Raw genomic sequence first — 21228 nt, 5'->3', positions numbered from 1 at the left:
GCGGCCACACAAATACAGTAAAGAGAGGAAAATAAGTGCAATTACACGGTACCTAAGACACTACACACACAATAAAACATCTGATGAACTACGCGGCACTTCACCGATAACAACACTGGTAAAAATCAGTAGGGGCAACTTCATAATAATAAACCAGGAACGTGGAAAGGAGACTGGGAAACCTTACCAAGCGCCATGGAGGTGCAAAGGTTGCGGTTTCCGAAAAGCCAACAGCAATATTATTTACCAAATCGGCATACAAATTAACTTCCGAAACAAATTCAGCTGTACACCAAATCAAGATACACACTACATATGACTTCAGTGTTCTTTGACAAATATAGTTTAGATGTTCCTAGACAAGAGCTTTACCTTAAGTTCAAAGAGTTAAGCAAATACATCTCAGTACGAACCAAATTCCACCAATACAATATTGAAGGTAAGAGGAAACACAACATATTGTAATGCTTATAGTGTCCGCCATGCCAACTTGTTACGGGCCTGCCTCGTCACCGTATTCGGCCCACCCCCTTACTTCAGCCGCGCCAATCACGTGCAGCACTTTAGTGCTAGGCCAGCCACTCTTGCCCCCGCCTGCGGTCCTGCAGCAGAGGATAACGGAAACGACTAGAAGATTAATCTGGAGTGTTCTATCTCGCGAGGTTCCTGGATACATCTAGCATTCGGATTGTTCTGGAAGGCCCAGAGCAGGTATATAAGGAGAGGAGTAACTTGGAGTCGGGAGTCAGTCGGTGAGAGACGGAGTTAGTAAGAGTGAGTGAGAGCGATATTGAGTTCGCTGGAGCGCAGTCAGTGATGGCCTGGGAGAGTGCAGCCTGATGGAGTGTCTGCCTGTTGGAGCCGAGGACTCGTTCCTGTTCCCCTGATGTCGTGTGTGTGTGTGTGTCTCTTGTGGCCGGCTGCTAGAGAAGAACCTTGGGTGTTGTGGAGCGGCGAAGAAGGGTACACTGGGTGATGACATGTGTAGACTGCGAACGGGGTCCGACGGATTGAGTGAACAGCGGATACTATCCCGGCCTGCGAGACTGACGTGTAGGCTGTGGGCCGTGACTGCGCTAACGAGTGTGACCGAGTGGCTGACTGAGTGTAGTGTACATAATTGATGACTCTGTGTTTGTGTGTCATTGTAGATGGAACATAAGAGAAACTAAGAGAGAGAGCACGCGAACAGTAAGTTGTAATCTCGGCTATCGTCTTTGTGAGTGTAAATCTGTAATTGTAATGCTAAGTTAATAAATCTTAGAAATAGGACGCTACCAGGTTCTGTACTCATTTGGTTATTTATCTACCCCGCCAACACGCTACAACTGGCGTCAAAAGTGGGATGGACAAGTGTGATAAACTAATGGATAAACTCTTACGTAAAAACTGGTGTCAGAATCGAGTACCTGGTAGCGTATTCTGTAGTCGACAGAAATTTATACTAGTGAAATGAATTCCGAACAGCTTCAGATTTTTCTAGGCAAGTTTAGTGAGCTTGAAAACAAAATCTTATCTACCTATGGCGAACTCGTTAATGAACTGAGATCTGAACGGAGTTCTATCCCGGACCAGCTGGAAACAGACTTAAGTGATCGGATGAGTGAGCAGTTAAAGTCGGAAAATGAAGTGTGCTCTCTTGAAACTGAGGTCGACGATGACGATGTGCGGGATGACAACGAACTGGACGAGAAGGGATCCGAAGAGATACTCGCGGTTGTGGAGTCTGGAGTTCGAGGGCCAGCCGTGGAAGTGAGTGCCTGCGTGCAGAAACGATGGCTGTGGAGACGCGAATGAATCCTGCTAGCAGCGACGGCGGTTCCACCATCATGATTCTGAAACCCTACAGGACGACGGGATTATTTCCAAGAGAACATGCCGGACCCAGTTCGAGACCGGATCGACGTCCAAGAAGAGTGCTGAATATCCATACGCCGGACAACGTGTTTCAAAGATGAGAGTACAACAGAGCCCCCAGCCAAGTTCGACCTACGAGGAGGTTGTGGGAGTGCTCGACGTGCGCTGCGGTGTCCAGCAACCGAGAGCCACCTACCGAGTCCAGCTGCAGGAGAGGACTCAGCGCGCCGATATAACGCCGCAGGAATTCGACGCCGAGATCAAACGACCAGGAGACGCGATTGTGGAAGAGTTATCCCGAGGTGACAGCGAACTTGAGGCGGCTGACGCCTGTAATAAACTACGTGACGCTGAGATCCATCCAGGGAGGATGATTGGCAGGAAAGAGAACTACGAAGAGGCTCTGACGATGACCCATGAGACAGAGGCACCGATTGCAACGACATGGCTGGAGGGACCCCTACTAGGAGACGGAGCACCAATGGAAGACGAACCGATGACCAACAAACGAGGATGCCACCTGACTAGGACTCTTGTTCCGGCACGAAGCTGCGTGCCAGTACGAACATCAAATTTCGCACCCCGGAAGAAAAGAAAATTCAGCAGGGCTAAATCTGGGACGAGCAAACCAGTCCCCGGCAACGCACTAGAGGACTACGAAGGCGTTCAAGCCCTGAAAGTAGACGCGGGTGTGGACGAAAGGAAGACCACCAAAGATCCGGCTGCCACGCGAGGACTTGCTGATCGTTATCAGCGGGTACGAGGACACCTTCGACCGGACCCAGCGGATCCCCCATGGGAAGGTGGTGGCCAACAGAACAAACTGTATTGCAGCGTATCGTGGAGCCGCTCGGGACGAGCAGCGTTAAGGAGGGGGCAATGTAATGGTTATAGTGTCCGCCATGCCAACTTGCTACGGGCCTGCCTCGTCACCGTATTCAGCCCACCCCCTTACTTCAACAACGTCAATCACGTGCAGTACTTTAGTGCTAGTCCAGCCACTCTCGCCTCCGCCTGCGGTCCTGCAGCAGAGGATTACGGAAACGACCGGAAGATTAATCTGGAGTCTTCTATCTCGCGAGGTTCCTGGATACATCTAGCATCTGGACTGTTCTGGAAGGCCCAGAGCAGGTATATAAGGAGAGGAGTAACTTGGAGTCGAGAGTCAGTCAGTGAGAGATGGAGTTAGTGAGTAAGAATGTGTGAGAGCGATATTGAATTTGCTGGAGCGCAGTCAGTGATGACCTGGGAGAGTGCAGCCTGATGGAGTGTCTGCCTGTTGGAGCGTCTGCCTGTTGGAGCCGAGGACTCGTTCCTGTTCCCCTGACGTCGTGTGTGTGAGTCCCTTGTGGCCGGCTGCTAGAGAAGAACCTTGGGTGTTGTGGAGCGGCGAAGAAGGGTACACTGGGTGACGATGTGTGTAGACTGCGAACGGGGTTCGACGGATTGAGTAAACAGCGGATACTATCCCGACCTGCGAGACTGACGTGTAGGCTGTGGACCGTGACAGCGCTAACGAGTGTGACCGAGTGGCTGAGTGAGTGTAGTGTACATAATCGATGACTCTGTGTGTGTGTGTGTGTGTGTGTGTGTGTGTGTCATTGTAGATGGAACATAAGAGAAACTAAGAGAGAGAGCGTGCGAACAGTGTAAGTGTGTGACCGTGTACGTGTGTAAGTTGTAATCTCGGCTATCGTCTGTGTGAGTGAAAATCTGTAATTGTAGTGGTAAGTTCATAAATCTTAGAAATGGGACACTACCAGGTTCTGTACTCATTTGGTTATTTATCTACCCCGCCAACACGCTACACTATTATTACATTTTAGAGTGAAATCAAAACTTGCTTTTCACATCTGATCAAAAGATTGGCGATTAGGGCAAACTCCTGTGATACACCAACGAAAACTAAATGGAACTTAAAATCGTACGGAAGGAAACAGCACTTACCCCAACGCAGGCCATGCTGGTACCGAGGAGACGTTCACGACGTCAAAACTTCGGGAGGCTCGGCAGGGCAAGACCAAGACGGCTCAGAGACTTAAGACCTCAGACTTGTGACCTCCTTCGAAATGGTGCCTAGCCCCTTATAAAGGGAACCCTGGCCTTGGAGCAGCCAATCAGAACACAGGAGCTTGCCCAGATTGACCAATCACGACAATTAATTCAGTCGCGATGTTTAAATATTTTCTCGAATACATGCGATCGCGAATCTTCCATTTCCAGAACAGTCAGAACATACTTTCTAGAATACATAACTAACAAAGGCCAACACACCCTGTTCAAAAATTCATATCACAACTTTCTGGAGAGTTCCAGTAAATAAGAAATGAAATCTACTAGTTACAAATACTATATGTTCCACGAACCTACTACGCTGGCGTAGCAGGGGGAGAGGTGATATTCCCACGTGGGATCGTCCCAGGTGGTGGATAGGGGGTCCTATCCGGCTTGCCGGCGGACTTGAGGGAAATAAAATACCTCTCGTGGACCAAACACACTACCCCTGCGGGTGGGGGACGCACATGTAGAATACACCCGCAGTATCCCCTGCCTGTCATGAGAGGCAACTAGAAGGGGCGACCAAGGGATGATTGAATTAGAACCATGAAACTACTTTTGATTCGCACCATCACGCGGGGAACACCATGGGTTGCCTGTACTTGGGAGTAGTACCACTATATTAGGTATGAAATAGGTTTGTGATTAGTAGCAGCCAAGAGCCTGGCCTGGGGTTTTCCAGTACCCATGCGTCGTACCCATGTGAGCAACACCGTGGGTCTGGGCGTTGCCTGCGAGTTGTACCACTACATGAGCGACACCGTGGGTGTGCGTTGCCTGTGATTAGTACTCACTATGTGAGGAACACCACGGGACCCATGGGACCGGCACCCGTGACTGGTACACCTAGGTGAGGAAACTCATCGGTTTGCGTTGGCTATGAGTGGCGCCATTGTGTGAGAAACACCATTGATCTGCGTTACCTGTATGAAGTACAATACTTGTGAGTAGTACCATCTTGTGTGGAACACCGTGAGTCTTCGCTACTTTGATTAGTACCCCAACATGACAAATACCATGGTTCTACTTTACTCGCGACATGTACCATTCTGTGGGGTCTTAGACGTAGATTTTGCACCCCTTTAGACATCAAGCACCATTGTGCTTTATAAGTGGTCCCTTTGTAAGTAATACTGTTATTTACGATCTTTTTTTGAGTCTGAGCCACTGTTTTTTTTATTTTTTATATTTTTGTTGGGTTCATGTCCATCCATTCATTCTGCATGACATTTTTTATTTTGGTCAGTGGATGAATTTCAACTTTTTGATATTTCATTTCGTACCATTAGGGGCCGATGACCTTGATGTTAGGCCCCTTTAAACAACAAGCATCATCATCACCATCAATACCATATGTTACCAAAATATTTACACTGTACAGTTTAGGTAGTTACATGGAATACAAATAAAACATTCTATCACCACACTTCATATCATACAGTAAGTACTACTTAACAAGGTTTACAAATGAAATCCTCTATAAACACTTTCCACTTCCAATATATTCTACACCTGTGTCAGAAACCGTTTGATCTTAAATCAGAGACAAAATTGATCTTGGTTCATGCAAACTCGGACATTTGTATTGTATAAACGTTAATCTGAGATCAGTTCGCACTGAACTAAGATCAACTTTGACTGGAGAAATTTCTCCAATCAAACTCTTTGATCTTAGTTCAATGAGTTGTTTTCTACTTGAGATACAAGAACAGCTGATTGTTAATAAAATATTACCTCTGTTGTTACAATAAATGGTAAAAAAAGAAATACACTGAAGTCTAACCTCATACATTGCTAACTATAACTGTTGTCTGTATATAGGCAATATTACGTTTCTTTTACTGAAGTGTAATGTAATAATTCTATAACATAACCTCGATAAATTGCTTACGTATTTATCTTATCTCGTTCGTATTTTACAGATGTCTGATTACTCTGATTTCTCGGATATATCTTCTGATGATGAAAATGATTAATTTCGTCGAGCTCCCCATGTGTTCTGTGAAAGAGGAAATCCAATGTGAGAATTGTGTGATAAGTTTAAACTGAGGGATCGCTTGGGACATGATACCGTGGAACAGCTAGAACTCAGGTTGCATGATATTCTAGTTAAACCTACCAAGAGAAACAAACCTTTGTCTCTAATGCACATGTTATTACTAACTTTGAGATTCTTTGCCACGGGAAGTTTTCAGTTAGTCGTTGGCGATTTACTGCATGTAGATGCAGCGACAGTCTGCAGAGCCATTCATTGTGTATCTAATCTTATTGCTGCACTGAAACATGAGTTTATCAAAATGCCTTCCGAACAAATTGACGTGAGGAAAATCATGCGTGTTTTTCTTCGATGTACAACACTTCCCTGGTGTTCTAGGCGCTATAGATTGTACCCACATACCTATAATATCTCCTGGGGATGATAACGCAGAAGTTTATAGGAATCGTCATGGGTGGTTTTTGTTAAACGTTGATGTTACTTGTGATGCTCGGCTCAGGTCCCAAAATATCATAGCAGGATGACTAGGATCTGCTCACTATAGCAATATCTTCATTAATTTATGAGTGCATGCTCAGTTCGAAACAGGGGATATTCCAGAAGGCATAGGCCTACTCCTGGGAGATAATGGCTATCAGTGTTGTCATTACCTGCTGACTCCAGTATATCATGCTGAAACAGCTGCAGAGCGAGCTTATAATCGAGCCCATAAAGCAACAAGGTCAACAATAGAAGGAACATTTGGGATTGTATAAAGACGATTCCCTTGTCTCAGTATGGGGCTAATCCTGTTTTTTAGAACAAAACTAAGTCTGACATTATGAACTACCTGGGTATACTTGACCTGAGAAACCGTTTACATTTCTCCGATCTATGTTACCTTCACAAAATAATCAATGGCTACACCAGATGTAATACTCTTCCGGCGTACTTCCCTATACACGTTCCTCCCCGTCCTTCACGCAACCGGCGCACTCGCCATGTGTCCCGTCTGCGCCTAACCTTACAACAACGCTCTATCTTCCACCGTCTCCCTACTCTTGGTAACTCACTACCCAATATCGACATATTCACACCTTTCGCATCCTTCAAACAAAAAATTAAAAGATTCCTCTGAAGTCCTCTCCAGGTTTCTATTTTCTTCGGTCCTTCCAACCCTCGACCTTTCTTCTTCCTGATTTCAGTAACCGATACTTGCCAGTTATCGTTGTCGTTGTTACATTGTTTCTGTTAAAATTGTTAATTTATTGTGGTTACTTAATATTATTGTTTATACCTTTGTTATCTTTTATAATTATTTAAACTTATTATTAGTGTAAAATGGCCCTCCATAGGCTGTATCTAATAAATAAATAAATAAATAAATAAATAAATAAATAAATAAATAAATAAATAAATAAATAAATAAATAAATAAATAAGTAAATTAATAAAAAGAGTGAAGTTACCTCATGTTTTTTTTTAGAATAGGCTTTATGTCGCTCCGACACGGATAGGTGTTATGCTGACGATGGGATAGGAAAGGACTAGGAGTGGGAAGCTGCGCGCCCATAACCGCACGGCCAACTCGCCCGCTACGATTTCAACTAGGGCATCCTTGTCCTCATTGGAAAAGTTAAGAGAACGGTCCTTTTTCTGCTTCATTTCAGTCATTTTTTTCTTTCTTTCTTTCTTTTGCTCGGCACACAGAATACTAAGGAAAACTGATTCACACTGCTCAATGCGACTCGCGATACTCAGCTGTGCCAAGCGCTCACATATGAACTGGGATCAAAATTGAAACTTTGATTTGTTGATCTTAGATCAGTGTTATACAAGACAACACCGGTCTGATCTCAGTTCATTTTCTGAACTTAGATTAAAACAGAACTCCAGTCATAAGTGAATTTTCCGAAAACAAAAGTACGTGTTTATTTATTTTTAATGGGATTCCAAATACCAATTTTCATGTCTGTAATATCTTCAGTATTGGAGATACCAGTATCCTAATAAAAATAACCCAACCCCTTTTTCAGTCTTTTTTCCCCATCTCCCCTTGAGCGTTTTTTTCCCCCCCAAAAAATATCTCTCTCTTTATTTTTAAAGGAGATTCTAAATACCAATTTTCATATCTGTAATATCTTTGGTTTTGGAGATACCAGCATCCTAATAAAAATAATTCAACCCTTTTTCAGTCATGTGATCCCCCCTTACGTGTTTTTTCCGAAAACAAAAAATACGTGTTACTTTATTCTTAAATTTTCACGTTTGTAAAAGTTAAGTTTTTGACATATAACATAGATATGCTCATTTTCAGAATTCACCCCCTTTAACACTTCTCCTTAAGTGGATTTTCAGAAAACAAATTATGCGTGTTCTTTTACTTTTACAGGAGATTCCAAATACCAATTTTCACATCTGCAACATGTTACGTTTTTGAGATATATTGTAGATATACGTATTTTAAATATTCATCCCCATTGTCACTCCTGTTTACCCCCTCTTAACTCATTGCGGACCGTGGACGGAGTAAGACGTTTAAACTTGCTCCTATGCTGCGAGCCGTGGACGGCGTAAGACGTTTAATGTTCCGCGCGAAGCAATGCTGTTTATATTCGTCATCTATGCATTCTTACTCCTTAGTCAGCGTTACTGGTTGTAGCAGGAAGTTGGTTGACCTTTGTAAGATAACCCTCGCGTTGAGTGGGCTCATGTTTATCTTAGCTGGTTTAGCGGGAATTTCTCAGCTCTTCCTCGCGTGTCCTGACGGTACTTGAGATTCCAATGCAGTGCGTGTCGTTCTTACCGAGTGTAATATAATGGCTTATAAAACAAAGATTAATTATTAGATATTTTTCACAATGATTATTCTGGTGATGAACTTATTCCTGAAATAGACTCAGGTAGTGAAAGTGATAGTGACGAGGAAATTCCGAATCCGATAGGCCTTTTCTTTATAGTTATTGTCCACCTGTTCCATCATTTACAGAGAATTCAGGTATAAACGTTCACAAAGAATTCGATCATGCAATCGTGGAAACCAATTAGTCCAAAATCGTGATATAAAAATGTACTGGACCAAAGACCCTGTTTTCCATACTCTGATATTTTCTAATACGATGTTCCGAATGTGCTTCCTTCATATTCTTTCATTTCTTCACTTTGGTGACAGTAATCATTATGCCGAAAATACAGATAGACTGTATAAAATTAGACGTATTTTGAAACCTGTGACACCAGATATCACACCCTAAATATTTACTAGAGGTAAGCACAAAGTATCATTTTTCTAACATTTATAGTTTAGGAGTAGTTGTAAATTGTATTAAGTGATGCACGTCAAGAGGGCCGGGCATGAAAATGGCTGGTCCAGGCATTCAAGTGTCCCGCTCAGAAGCAGGTACTGAACGTGTTAAGAAGATTTTCCAAAAACAGAAAAATATGCGTGTTTCATTATTTCTAAAGAAGATTTCAAATACCAATTGACAAGACTGGAACATCTTCAGTTTTTGAGATATAAGTATCCTCACAAAAGGCATACAACCTCTATTTCACCGTTTTTCACCCCTGCCCCACCAAGGTGGATTATAAAAACAAAAAAGTACATGTTTCCTAATTTTTAAAGAAGATTCCAATTACCAATTTTCACATCTTTAAACTGTTAAGTTTTTGAGATATAGATACACTCATTTAAAAAATAATTCACCACCCTTTAAACCACCTGAGCGATGGAACATCCAAAAATCCTCCCTTGGTAAGCACCTACATTGTAATATAAATGTATCCTCAAAATTTCATTTCCTAATGTCCAGTAGTTTTACTCGGCGATGATGAATCATTACAAGTTATAAATCTCATGAGTCATTCGGTCGGTCGGTGTTATTTTATATAGCCTATAGAGATATAACAACTTTGTGATGCTTGTTACTATAGTTAAACAAGGTTTGTGAACAAGTCATTTGAACACAGTGTGATTTGATCATACTTAATATAAAGTTGGACAAAGTTCAGACATACCAATATAATGGGATTTAATAATGAATTTGGACAATCAATTAATATTCAGCATATGTCAGTGTAGAATATAAATTATAAATTGAATGATATATTACATTGTAATTTAACAAATTATATGATAAGGTGGCCGATCATTACCTTTATCCAATATTTTTTTAAGTAGTCAAGTATGTCTTTAAGATCATCTTGAAGAGACTGTGTCTTAGCACATTTAAGGTTTTTACTTAAACAAAGATATCTGTAGCTGATGATGTTTATAATAAAACAAAACATGTACTACTACTAATTTGTGAACTTGCTTAAGGCAGACAACATATTGTATCGATGAAGTGGAACAGTAATTACTGTAAATTTGTTAAATTACTCAAGACATCGATGCGGATCATTGAGTTATTTACTTGCAATATTATTTTGTATTACAGATAGTCATAAACAAGTCTAGTAATCCTAGTTTTAACTTATTTCACATACATAAATGTATTAATATTTATCAGCAAGATTGATAGATTCATACCAACTTTAAATAAATTTTAATGAACTACTGGTATGTGTTAAAATGGATATCATGTTAACTCTTCCACCACCATGTTTTACTATGCGTTTGTCCAACAAGTTTTAATGGATGCTAATTTGTATTTTAAGTTTTTGTTCATGTTTGTCTATTAAGCTGAAGATGGCCCGAAAAAGGGCTGAAACTAGTACTGAAGAAAGTATATTCACGTAAATATAGTTGTGTTGATCTGGAGGGACAATCATTCCAGTTTTTCTTTGTTGTAAATTTATGAAGACGGAAATCAAATAATGGTTCTTGGTGTAGGTTACTGTAATCACAACCTAGTTCGTGAACCATTAGCAATGGCTGAGTGGCCTAGTAAGTGGTCCTGAGAGTCGGGATACCTGTTGCTATGGAATGGGAGTGGGCATCTCGGACATATTCTCAGTCATGGCCCTCCTTGTGCTCAGGCGGCTAGGACTGTGCAATCCACCGGTGGTCCATAACCCGCTAGCGGAGAGATCCTCACTTGGACTATGTGTAACTAGGGTAGAATCCTTCTTCATGAATTTACCGAGCTCAGAACATTATAAGCAAGCCTCGGACCTATGGGAGTAACGGAGTCCCACTCCCATTTGACAGGCGAGGGACTCCTTGGAAACAACTTGGCGAACGAAATGGAATTTGATGGGGAGCTATCAATATTAATGGGGCTTATGGAAGAAAGAAAGTAGAAGTGGCTGAGTCAGCTAAGAGGATGCATCTGGATGTACTAGGAGTAAGTAATATTCAGGTAAGGGGAGATAATGAGGAAGAGATAGGAGCTTATAAAGTGTACTTGATGGGTGTTAGAAAGGGAAGGGCAGAGTATGGGGTAGGGCTCTTTATCAGGAATACCATTACACGCAACATAGTTTCTGTTAAGCACGTAAATGAGCGAATGATATGGGTAGGTTTGTCATTTGGAGGAATTAGGACGAGAATTATCTCAGTAGATTCACCATGTGAGGGTGCAGCTGAGGATGAAGTTGACAAGTCTTATGAAGCATTGAGTGACATCATGGTCAGGGTCAACAGCAAGGATAGAATAGTGCTAATGGGCGATTTCAATGCGAGAGATGGAAATAGAACTGAAGTATACGAAAGGGTGATTGGTAACTGTGGGGAAGATATGGAAGGTAATGGGAATAGGAAGCGTTTGCTGGACTTCTGTGCTGGTATGGGTGTAGCAGTTACGAATACATTCTTCAAGCATAAGGCTATTCACCGCTACACATGGGAGGCTAGGGATACCAGATCCAAAATAGACTATATCTTAACCGACTTCAAATTCAGGAAATCTGCTAGGAGTGTACGAGTTTTCCGTGGATTTTTTGATTATGCAGACCACTATCTGATCGGTAGTGAACTAAGTATCTCTAGGCCTAGGATAGAGAAAGTGAAATCTGTCTGCAAACTAATAAAGGTAGAAAATCTCCAGGACGAAGAAATAAGACAGAAGTACATGGATATAATTAGTGAGAAGTTTCGAACAGTGGACAGTAAGCAATTTCAGTATATAGAAAGAGAATGGGTGGCATACAGGGATTCTGTAGTAGAAACAGCAAGGGAATGCCCAGGAACAACTGTGTGTAAAGATAGGAAAAAGGCGAACATTTTGGTGGAATGATGAAGTGAGAGCAACTTGCAAACATAAAAATAAGGCTTATCAGAAATGGCTCCAAACAAGGGCCGAGGCAGATAGGGATTTGTACGTAGATGAAAGAAACAGCAAAACAAATAGTTGTAGAATCCAAAAAGAAGTCTTGGGAAGATTTTGCTAATAACCTGGAAAGGCTAGGTCAAGCAGCAGGGAAACCTTAATCTTAGGAAGGGAGGGAAAAAGGAAATGAGCAGTGTTTTGAGTAATTTCTTGAAATCATAATAGATCCCAGGGAATCACTGGAGAGGTGGAGGGAATGTTTTGAACATCTCAAAGTAAAAAGGAAATATTCCTGGTGGTGTTGCAAACAGCCAAGCTCATGGGGAGGAGGAAAATGATGTTGGTGAAATTACATTTGAGGAAGTGGAAAGGATGGTAAATAAACTCCATTGTCATAAAGCAGCAGGAATAGATGAAATTAGACCTGAAATGGTGCAGTATAGTGGGAATGCAGGGATGAAATGGCTTCATAGAGTAGTAAGATTAGCATGGAGTGTTGGTAAGGTACCTTCAGATTGGACAAAAGCAGTAATTGCACCTATCTATAAGCAAGGAAACAGGAAGGATTGCAACAATTATTGAGGTATCTCATTAATTAGTATACCAAGCAAAGTATTCACTGGCATCTTGGAAGGAAGGGTGCGATCAGTCGTTGAGAGGAAGTTGGATGAAAACCAGTGTGGTTTCAGACCACAGAGAGGCTGTCAGGATCAGATTTTCAGTATGCGCCAGGTAAGTGAGAAATGCTACAAGAGGAATAGGCAGTTGTGTTTATGTTTCGTAGATGTAGAGAAAGCATATGACAGGGTACCAATGGAAAAGATGTTCGCCATACTGGGGGACTATGGAATTAAATGTAGATTATTAAAATCAATCAAAGGCATTTATGTTGACAATTGGGCTTCAGTCAGAATTGATGGTAGAATGAGTTCTTAGTTCAGGGTACTTACAGTGGTTAGACAAGGCTGTAATCTTTACCTTTGCTGTTCATAGTTTACATGGATCATCTGCTGAAAGGTTTAAAATGGCAGGGAGGGATTCAGTTAGGTGGAAATGTAGTAAGCAGTCTGGCGTATGCTGACAACTTAGTCTTAATGGTAGCTTGTACCGAAAGCCTGCAGTCTAATATCTTGGAACTTGAAAATAGGTGCAATGTGTATGGTATGAAAATTAGCCTTTCGAAGACTAAATTGATGTCAATAGGTAAGAAATTCAACAGAATTGAATGTCAGATTGGCGATACAAGGCTAGAACAGTTTGATAATTTCAAGTATTTAGGTTGTGTGTTCTCCCAGAATGGTAAAATATTGAGATTGAATCAAGGTGTAATAAAGCTAATGCAGGGAGCTCGCAGTTGCGATCAACGGTATTCTGTAAAAATTAAGTCAGCTGCCAGACGAAACTTTATTTACGTCGGTCTGTTTTTGGACCAACTTTGCTTTACGGGAGCGAAAGCTGGGTGGACTCGGGATATCTTATTCATAAATTAGAAGTAACAGACATGAAAGTAGCTAGAATGATTGCTGGTACAAACAGATGTTAACAATGGCAGGAGGGTACTCAGAATGAGGAGATAAAAGCTAATTTAGGGATGAACTCTATGGATGAAGCTGTGCGCATAAACCGGCTTTGGTGGTGGGGTCATGTGAGGCGAATGGAGGGTGATAGGTTACCTAGGAGAATAATGGACTCTGCTATAGAGGGTAAGAGAAGTAGAGGTAGACCAAGACGATGATGGTTAGACTCAGTTTCTAAGGATTTAAAGGTATAGAACTAAATGAGGCCATAGCACTAGTTGCAAATAGAGGATTGTGGTGACGTTTAGTAAATTCACAGAGATTTGCAGACTGAACGCTGAAAGGCATAACAGAGTATAATGATAATGCAATGTATGTAGGGAAATCAAATGAGAAATTATGTTAACTGTACTTGAAGATGGAACAAGTTTCGTCAGATGTTTATGCTTGTAAAAATCTACATTACTGGTATGTGCAGGGTTAGATGTTTATTTTTGAATTAAAAAAAGAAATGATTGTCTCACCAAGCAGGTTTTTGGCATTTCTCTCAGGGCACTGATTAGCAGCTGTGTTTTTAGACAGGAATCAAACCTGCTCCTTCCTAACTCTAGTTCAGTATTTTAATATGGTCAGATACATTACTCGAGTCTTGAGAATTTGTAAAATGGAAGCGTTGTCACGTCTAATGACTTGAGATATTCTTATCTCTTTAGGTGGCCATGTAGTTCCCATGTCGAACAAAATCTTTACAAAATGTTTGTTCCCAGAAATTTTACTCATTTTGATGTGTTACCTAAGATGAACCGTTCATTGTTATTGCAGTTTTTAGTGATGCACTCATTCTTCTGGCACCCTCAGGCACTATATACAATTGTGTTCTCGAGACCAGAACAGATGTTGTACCTTATATATATATATATATATATATATATATATATATATATAAATCTATGGTAGGTCTTGGAATTACCTATAACAGTTTTGGTCCTAATATAAGATGGGGATTTTTGTGTTTACTTTTTTATGCTAAAATGTCCTTATTAGAACTGCAATAGTTTTATCTGCACAACGTAACATTCAAAAAGTTTGTATCGTTTCCCACTTGTACTGGCTTGTGCAGCAAGTGTGTCAACATGCTTTCCAGCTGAGTTCAAGGTTGTTAATAAACCAGAATTTCTGGAGGTTTGATGATATTGTTTCTTTCCAATTTGCTTGTGATTTATGACCGGCAGAATTGAATATAATCAATACTTACATTCAAAACCACTCTCTTGAGTTCAAGATAACCTTTAAAAGTCGACATAGGCCTAATTTACGTGGTATAAGACTTCCACAAACTTACTACAAACAGTATGCTGCTGACCAAAATATAAGGAATAAAAAAAAGAAGAGATTTCACTATCATGTAGGATGGGCGCTTTTGTATTGGATGTGCTGTATATTATTAGATTAGGCAATTAAAAACTACTTGTGATTGATTCTTGTAAGGGTTGGTGTTATTTAATTGCAAATTTTGATGATTGTAGCTGACCAAAGTTGCTAACCTGAAAGAAGTTTTTACAGGAAACTGATGATGTTTCCAGGTAAAACCGGATTTAATGTGTCAATGTATTTAACTTGTAATTTATGTAGGTAGGAGTTTTGAAGCTGACCGCGTGTTTAAAGGTTAGTTTGCCTGCCTCTCACCCAGAGAACCCAGGTTCGATTCCTGGCTAGGTCAGGCATTTTTACCTGGATATGAAGGCTAGTTCTGAGTCCACTCAGCCTTTGTGATTACGACTAATTGCGGAGCTATCTGACAGTGAGATGACTGCACCGGTCTAGAGAACCAGGAGTAACGGGCGAGAGGATTTGTCCCACTGATAAGGCCTTTTGGCTGAGCAGCAGTTGCTTGGTAGGCCTAGGCCATTTATGGCTGTAGTTTGGTTTGGTTGAGGAGTGTTTTTAAGATTATTATTTTACGTATTTTTCTGTGGTGATATTCAGCCAATTTGTTCCCAGATTTTCCGTTTTCCCTTATCGTTTTTTTCTTGTGGTCCCCCAAAGCAGAGAATGAAGGTTTCACTGTAATTGAACATTTATGATCTTATGACAAGGAAGAGTTAACAATATACAGAAGTCTATTTTTCTCATCTTTACTCATTGAGGTACACTTAGTGATGTTTCTATCAGTTTTTTTGAATCATCATTCTGGGAAACTCAGAATATTTTAGCATTAGCCAGTGGGATGAATACCTTTCACCTTGTAAGAAGATAAGTTCCACACCTATCATTAGGTATGCTCGACCCCCCCCCCCCCTTTCACGATCACTCTCAAGTTTGATAGTTAGCTGCCATTCTTACTGTGGTAAAGAGGCACTTTTTGTTATCTATGAGCTTCCATTTTCCCCACCTCTGTAGATGAAAATAATATATTGTTGTATTTAATTTGGAACCATTTAGAAGTCTTTTTATTTCACAAAGTCAGTCTAGGATAATGCCATTCTTCACAATTCTTTTTTCTAGATCAGGAGCACTGAAAGAAGAGTATGAAGCATTGAGAGCTGAGATGTTGAAGGCAGAAGAAGAAACTCAGTGTTCATATCAAAAGAAGAAAGGCATTGCTGCAGAAAGAAAAGAGGCAAAGCTTGAGAAGGAAGAAGCTGAAAAATATCAAAGACTTAAAGAAGATCTGGTGAGTTCCTGGATTAGAAAAATTCTATCCAATGTCATTAAAACAGTTCATTTAAGTGATCTTCTCTACACAGGCTATAAAAGCACCTGGAGAAGTGAAATTAGAAGTGCTTCCTCTATCCATAACCTTGGTACTAAATGAAACAGATTGGTTAACAACCGTATCTACTCGTGTAATTAACACTCTCTTTTTGACGAAAAGTGCAGGCGAAAATTAGGATGCGTACATTATTCAAGGAATTCAGATATTTAAAAATTATTTACAATTCATTTACATTTGAAAGGTATATCAAATATAATGTAAACACAATTGGTTCAACTCATTTGCGGTTATCATATGCGGTTGGCATAAAATTCCGGCGTGAGATTTTTTTCTGTAGAGTCAAATAGGATACATCAGGTAAGGTGGACACGTGGGTTTGAAGTACCAACACTGGAAAATATTCTTCCCATAATGAGCTGACAATACGACCTGAAAAAACAAAACAAAAAACAAAACACTGTCCAATACAAGAAGGGCCGGGCATCAAGGAGGGACCCTGCTAGATTTCCCCAAACCATTCATATCCAAACTTGTACGAGTGACATGTCAATCCACCCTTTTTCTTGAATACTAACGTGGATCCCTCGCGGAAATTTTACTTTAGGCATTGTTTCTCATTTTAGAACAATGTAAGGTGCAATCTTTCTGCCATCAGCTTTTATAGCAAGCATTGCAGTACATCGCTTTTTTCGCTTCCGGTAGCACGTACGATAACACTCGATGTCCCTTTCTTATCAATTGTTCTACTTTGTGACGTATGAAAACTGCTTGGCATTTGACCTGTGGTTCCTATTTAGGAGATCAAATATTCCTTCACTTTACACTTCTTAATCACAAAGCGATGAAAATCGATTGCTTTTTGGTTGAAATCATTCTTCATTTTTTGGCATAATGTTGTTCTTTGTTGAAGAGAAAGTCCATTTCTCTTCATAAAATTATTCATCCAGCTGTGGTTAAGCTTCAAATCTGAGACACTGATTCCATGTGCAACGGCTATTTCTCGTCCGTTAAAATACAGCATTTCTTGAGAAACAGCATATCCTACGTTGCGTAACGGAATTATATATTGAAGCAGATCCTCCTCTACTTCCGGAAACTTTCCGCTTTTTGGTCCGTGAAATGCTTTGCGAGACTTGTTGGTCGCTTCAGTGCACTTCTCTGTTACCGCAGTAGCGCACGTTGCATTCGGGCTTGTGGCCCGCTGCCCTATTCCCGTATGTTTCAGCGTAACTGATCACCGCAAGTTTATATGATGCAGTATTACTCGGATACTTGCTCACTGTGGACTAACTAACAATTTTGATATCACAGAAAACGCATGTCCTGTACCCGAAACACTTGTAAAATATGTTTGTACCAGACTGGAATAGAGCGTCACCAGTCACTTCTGGGCTGCTTCTCACACTGAACTAGTACAGTGGTATTTCCTACCAGCTAATAACAGCACGTTTTCCGGTATTTGGAATGCCCGGTTTCTCAATAGGAAGGCTGCTACTTGAGTAGCTAACATCTTTATTTTGAAACTCATCCAGAGCTGCGTGATGGATATTCGAAGAAGTGGCACCCACTGTGAACGTTTATTTTTCTCCACTTTGGACCCAAAAATATTGGGATGTGTAAATTATGTAAGGGGGTTAATTATGTGAGAAAATACGGTATGTGCCTGAGTAGCTTTTTATATTATTTGTACTTATATTCATGGTGAATTTTTTATTCTTATTGTTGTAATTTTAAGTAGATGTCCATCTAATCAGACGATGTGCCATTTTATGATTTTTGATAATTTTCATTTCAACCAAAGACTGGAAGAGGATCTGGTGAATTTGTGGGTTTCTGGATTGGAAAATTTATATCCTTTGTCATTAAAAGGATATAAGTGATACGCTCCGTACAGTCTATGAATGTCCCTGAACGAAAGAAAAATAGGGCATCCCACTATCTGCAACGATGGTAGTAAGTGAAGTAGATTAGTTAACAATATACCTGGTTATCTTTGCCTCCAGGAATTAACCTTATGGAATTTATTTTAACTTGTATATCTCAATTTGATACTTTATAAATTGTTTGACCAACTGAAAAGCTTTCATATTTTCACTGATGATTAAGATCTTCAAGAACTATAAAACACATTAGTGAAGCATGGGTGTAAATATCAGAAATATTTTGCAGAAAACGAACACTATGTATGGTATCTCACCACAGTGCACTCCGAATTGAAGTGCATGTGTGTGATAAACCCTAATCCTATGATTATTCATGCTTACAACAAAGTTCACACATGGTTATAATTATAATATGAGACAGGTGTAGAGCAATATCTCCTGGGAGATGTCATACAAAAGTTATTTGTGAACACAATACTCAACCCATGGGAGATTGTGTTATTATCTGATAAGATGTAATCTACACCACATGCCATTCTGAGTAAGATTTCCAGTGGCGTCTTTATAAGGTAAAATAAATACATAAATTAATTCAGTGGAACCAGTTCTTGTTTAACACGTTGAGTGCCAGACCGATTTTCGTAGGATTGCCGTCTAGTGCCGTGAGCTTATAACATCGAGTTACTCCCTGGTGGCAAAACGTTCACAGGCTTGACCAAGCAAATGATCGCTGAAATGAGGATGTATTTATGATATATTAGGTTACATTATTATGTATATTAGGTAAAATATTGCGACCCCATATGGGGTTGTATTGGTCATTACGAACTGTACACGTACACGCGCCCCCATATGGGGTCGTACTTATACAGTAGTTACTGACACGAACCTTGGTAATATTTACCTTTTCCTTTGCAGGGACGCGTTAAATGCTGTTGATTATGGGAGATGTGTTAGCTTGTTCATACTGGAGCCGTAAAAATGTACGATCCCCGATTTTAGGTCAGGAAATGTTTGTAAATGACGATCTTCTGATTTTAGGTTAGGAAATTTTCGTATAGAATATAGTTATATAAAGTAATGAAAATCATGTGAATTTGGTAAATTAGGATGTAACAGAATAATATTATAAGAAGAATTAGTAGTTAAGTAATACTGAACAAGTATATAATTTTGTTTGTATAAATTTTAATTTGAGTAAGAGAACCTAGCAGCGATGATTGTGCAACATGGGAAACCAGTGACTATATCGTTGAAGACGGTCATAATTTTTGCGACAGCTGGCTTAGAAACCCGGATTACAGTGGGGATGCGTATGCTGAAGACAGTAACATCAATGTGGATGAACGTGCGAGATTGCTATTTGCTCTGTACTGGGTTCAAAATCACTGTAACTATATACTTCGTCTACATCATCATTGTCCGACTTGTTCGATATATCGTCCAGACTATCTGCACTAAATCTTTTACTGTTCGATTTACTCGCAACACCTTAAAAAAGAAAAGGAAACTCACAGCTCTGCACACTTACATAAACAATCTGTGCGCGAGATAGACAATGACTTTGTCACCCTACAAAGCACTTTGACCTACCCATATGGGGTCGCGCCAAAACAGGAATTGAGGAATGGAAGGTGGACTATGCACGTACTTAAGCAGATGGCAGGAAGAGACTTTATAGACCTTCGAAACACATACTTACTGCGCACCCAAATGGGTTTGTACAGTTCTCGAGTTAGAACGAACGTACGACCCCATATGGGGACGCGAAGTTCAAAAACTTGACTACTCTCACGTACCCAAATGGGGTCGCATGGCACTCAACGTGTTAATGTATAACAAAGGCTAAATGTTTCCACCTATTCAATTAAATGTTATTGAATAGGTGGAAACCTCTAACTTTTGTTTTACATTATATTGCTCTTCAATACGGAATAATATGAAATTTATTACCTATGGCAGTTCTTGTTTATCAGGTCAACCCATATTAGCACTATTAGTATAGAATGGAATTGAATACTCCCATCCCTTAGTTCTGGATTGCCAGAAACTGGGGAGAGAGTAATAATTTATTGCAATCCAAAGTATTTGATACATGCATAATTTTGTTACAATTTATGTATTACTAACTTAAATATTACAGTTACGCTACTCACTAATTATACCCAATCTCTAAACTGTAGTTTCTGAGATGTTTATTTTTTATTTTTGTCCTAGACATTAGCATTGTTATATAGTCTAGGACAGCATGTATCTTACCTCTGTTAATTCGTGTTAGTGCAATTAATTGTGTTGCTAGTCTGAGCAACGTTATCCTTAGTTTACAATAGAGATTATGAATGAGTGAAATGAATGAATGCGTGAATGACTAAATGGATGGGTTATATTAGTACACTGCATGACTGAATGCACACTATTAGTATAGGAGTACACTTCGTTTACTGAAAGAATAAGAATGGAACTGTTAGGGCTTCCTCCTCCTCCTCCTCCTCCTCCTCCTCCTCATCACTTGCGACGGAGTATCACTACTCCTAAGATTTATTACAAGCTCCTTAATTGTGTTGTCGCTAGTCTGTTCTCTGTGAAAATCCTCTTCCTGCAGTTTTTCAGCGTGTGCCACACACGTCTCCCACTCCTTTATCATCACTCTATCAAGCCGGGCTGAGTAGCTCAGACGGTTAAGACGCTGGCTTTCTGAGCCCAAGTTGGCAGGTTCAATCCTGGCTCAGTCCGGTGGTGTTTGAAGGTGCTCAAATACATCAGCCCCATGTCGGTAGATTTACTATCACGTAAAATAACTTTTCCAGGACAAAATTCTGGCATCTCAGCACCTCCGAAAACCATAAAATTACTTAGTAGGACGTAAAAGTAATAAAATAATAATTTTTATTAACTCTATCAAGCTTGGGATGTGAGTTGTTTCATGTCTGCAAGTTGAAAGGTATTTTTTAACTCAGCCACATCACCCTTCACTTTAGCCTATACTATCTACATCGAATTATATTGACAAT

At 40.2% G+C, this 21228-nt stretch overlaps 1 protein-coding gene across 4 annotated transcripts in view; it reads left to right on the top strand.

Moving 5' to 3' along the window:
* The window catches only part of LOC136864009 (structural maintenance of chromosomes protein 1A), a 679773-nt gene that overhangs the window by 84919 nt on the left and 573626 nt on the right, over nt 1-21228 (top strand). For all 4 annotated transcript variants that reach the window (XR_010859243.2, XR_010859244.2, XR_010859242.2 and 1 more), the window contains exon 5: nt 16124-16292. Coding sequence is in view for 1 of the 4 variants with exons in the window: in XM_067140505.2 (XP_066996606.2) it covers nt 16124-16292 (169 nt within the window). In the remaining 3 variants the exon portion in view is untranslated. The remainder of the gene's footprint in view (nt 1-16123; nt 16293-21228) is intronic.

The sequence above is a fragment of the Anabrus simplex genome, chromosome 2 (assembly GCF_040414725.1).
Source record: "Anabrus simplex isolate iqAnaSimp1 chromosome 2, ASM4041472v1, whole genome shotgun sequence".
Taxonomy (NCBI): domain Eukaryota; kingdom Metazoa; phylum Arthropoda; class Insecta; order Orthoptera; family Tettigoniidae; genus Anabrus; species Anabrus simplex.
The sequence above is the reverse complement of the archived record's forward strand: the minus strand, read 5'-3'. Positions and strand labels throughout refer to the sequence as shown.